Source organism: Arachis hypogaea, chromosome 16, assembly GCF_003086295.3.
Source record: "Arachis hypogaea cultivar Tifrunner chromosome 16, arahy.Tifrunner.gnm2.J5K5, whole genome shotgun sequence".
In the NCBI taxonomy this organism is placed as follows: Eukaryota; Viridiplantae; Streptophyta; class Magnoliopsida; order Fabales; family Fabaceae; genus Arachis; species Arachis hypogaea.
Genome location: NC_092051.1, coordinates 133,594,065 through 133,597,337, shown reverse-complemented (window position 1 = coordinate 133,597,337; position 3,273 = coordinate 133,594,065). Strand labels below are relative to the sequence as shown.

The window sequence follows — 3,273 nt, the reverse complement described above, 5'->3', positions numbered from 1 at the left end:
TTTTGATTGATATTTTATTTTGTTGTGCTTCCCAAGTTTTAATGTAGAATATTTCTTGAAAATAGATTTTTGATCAAACTAGTGTATGACCCCGTGCTCAGCACGGAAAAATTTATAAAAGTAAAAAAAAATTATATGCTTCGATATTTAAAATAAAAGTACAAAATAATTATTATTAAAATCAAAGTTTAACTTAAAAAAAGTGAGTAATAATTATTTTATATTTTTTAAGGTCAAATAATTATACACTGATACAGAATTTAAAATAAAATTAAAATATTTACATTAGAATACTATTTTTTTCAAAGACTTCTCTGTAAACAACATTGATGATTGAATTTGCAGATATTCCTACGTGATTCATAAGTAAAACTTTTAAACCTCTCTTACTCTTAACTCTTGAAAGTGCCACATATAATTGGTCAAGTGTAAAAACTGGTTTGGACAAGCACAATCCAACATGAGATAAAGTTTGTCCCTGAGACTTGTTAATTGTCATAGCAAACGATACTATTATAGGAAACTGTCTTCGTTGGAATCTAACTGGGACGGTTTCATTTGTTGGTACCATATTCATTCTTGGAATCAAAGCAATATGACCAACATTGTTACCCGTTAAGACCTCACATTCTATGACATGATTTCCAAACTTCCTAACTTGTAGCCTTGTACCATTACAAAGACCACTGAATTGGTCAATATTCCTCAGTAACATCATCGGAACACCAATCTTGAGTATTAATTTATGTGGAGGCAAACCAGAGCAATTTATGCTATTCAGTAATTCAGGACCATAGAGATCTAGTTGACTCTACTCCATATTTCCTTCATCCATACAAATGGAATCCGAACTAAGATATAATTTTTCCCCTCCAGGAATGATAGCCATCAGATGGTTTTTGACCTCTTCAACGATGTCTATTGTGGGAGCCAGTATAGTTCTTACTTTGAAAGAATCCTTTGAGGACATGTTTTCCAAAATATTTGGATAAGAAAAATAAACCAACTCATCAAATGCCTGGTCCGAAGAAGGAATAAAAATATCTCCTGGAAGACATATCTCATATTCACCATCCATATTGTCACCTATTAGACCATCACCAACTTTCAATAACCACTCACCAAATTGCTCTATCTCATCTTGATCTGAAGCAGTCGTCTCTACAGAGAGTCTCATGTTTTTTGTTAGTTTGAGCACCTGACAAAACTTCCAAAGGTAAGACGAATTCACGGTTGAATGAACGATATCTTGTCTCGATCCTCGTGGAATGACAGGAAGAATTTGTCTAAAGTCTCCACCTAGTACAACCACTTTTCCTCCAAAGGGCAAATCTTTGCTATATGTTGGAGAACACCTCATGATATCACCCAAGCATTTATCAGGCACTTCATAGCAGTACCTACTAACCATTAGAGTCTCATCCCAAATTATAAGTTTGGCTTTCAACAACAACATTGCTTGAGGGGAACCAGGTTTGATGTTACATACAGAATCCTCAGTTGCGGTATTTTGAACCTTGAGTGTGCCGTTCTTCTATTGGGAAGAAGTAAAGATGCAATACCACTCGAAGCAACGTTTAACACTATATCACCCCTTGAGCGAATCTCAGCAGACATAAGGTTCCAGAGAAATATTTTTCCAGTACCCCCATGACCATACACAAAGAAAAAACTCCCCTTCATCACAATACACAGCTGTAACAATTTTATCGAATGCATATCTCCGCTCAATTGTTGTGATGGCTAACATGTCTGAGGCATTTTTCTTTAAATTATCCCTGTTAAAGTTTAGCTCTTCCCTAATAACCCTTTCGGTTAACAAAGAACTATCAACTTCAGTTGCTAAAGGCATTGGAGGATAGTCTTTCAAGATTTTACCATAGGAATGTAAGATCTTGTCTATATCCATTAAGCACAACTGCTTAATCTCATCATCTGACATTGTTAATTCTGCATATTATACGATACTGTAAAAATTCAATCAAACTAAAAATGATCAATAAGGAAGAACTTTTATCATTGTAATTAATAAAAACTCACCCCTCATGTTCATCACAGCTCTCTGTCGATACAAAATATCATCTGAGAGTTCATACCAACATCTATCCCAGACATGTTCTGGTCTTGAGATATTGTTGGATATTAATAGAATGACAAATAACCTCCTAACATATGATCCTGAGGCCCATGAGCTTGCTTTTTTAATTGCATCAATGAATTCTTTGTCATCTTGCAAGAGGCCAAGGGTGAAGCATGCATCTCTATACATAGCATAAATTGTTCCTCCTACTGTTCTTATATCTCGAAAACTCATACATCCTCTTTGAGTATTCAAGAGAAGTCGTTGGTAATATTCTTCAATATTTGCTGCAAAAAATTTGGTTAAAATCCCACTTTTAAGTTGTTAAATGAATTAAGCTACGCTATTTTAATTATTATGTAGCTACACATCCACATAAGAATAATTTTCCTAAACAATATAGAAAAATAAAAAAATTGTATAATCTACAGATTATAACTGTTGAAAGTTATTTGAACATTTATTTTCTAGTGTAGATAAATCGAATAAAATGGACGTGGGGTATAGGCTGTTAAGATTTTAAATTTAAATTATTAAATAAGTAAGATCAAAATTGAATATAAACTCGTCATTACCTGTAGGTACATGAGTCTTCCAATTGCGAAGCCTTTCTTTCGAGGAAACCACTTTGAAGAATCGTCCTTCCAAACAAACTTGGTTGGAAACTCAGCATAAGTCAGACTTCAAGCATAGGGATATGACATGTTCGCCGCCATCCATCCCAAAAACATGGACTTATGAGATATTGCTCTTTCGACGATATCATTCACATTAGAAGTTTCACCATAAACCACATGTTGCTTATCCACCAAATGGAATGGAAATCTAATCACAAATGGTTCTTTCTCTTGGATTTCGTATCTAAATAGACGCCAGACTGCCTCACATGCCGAAATGTACCTACAATTGTAGTAATTCCTAATTTTCCTCAACAACTTGTGTGGCTTCTGACGGATCACCAGCATTGTATAGAGTAGTTGTTACGTGGTCATTACCCTTGTGTACATACTTAAACAGTTACTTAATAGAACTTGTTTGGCATGTGTATTCCACATTTATGTGGCACCCGAACTTGAGCAACAATTCTGGATTATACGGAACAATGAACCTATTGTCTAGTACACATTCCTTTTCTTTACTGTTCGACCGTTATCAATACGCCTATATTTGGAAAATCCGGTCTCATCAATGAG

At 34.5% G+C, this 3,273-nt stretch overlaps 1 protein-coding gene across 1 annotated transcript; it reads right to left on the bottom strand.

Moving 5' to 3' along the window:
- Positions 1–280: 280 nt before the first annotated feature.
- LOC140180251 (uncharacterized) lies at positions 281–715 on the bottom strand. The gene has a single exon (XM_072220704.1). The coding sequence runs from the start codon at positions 713–715 to the stop codon at positions 281–283; it is 435 nt and encodes a 144-aa protein (XP_072076805.1).
- Positions 716–3,273: the final 2,558 nt, after the last annotated feature.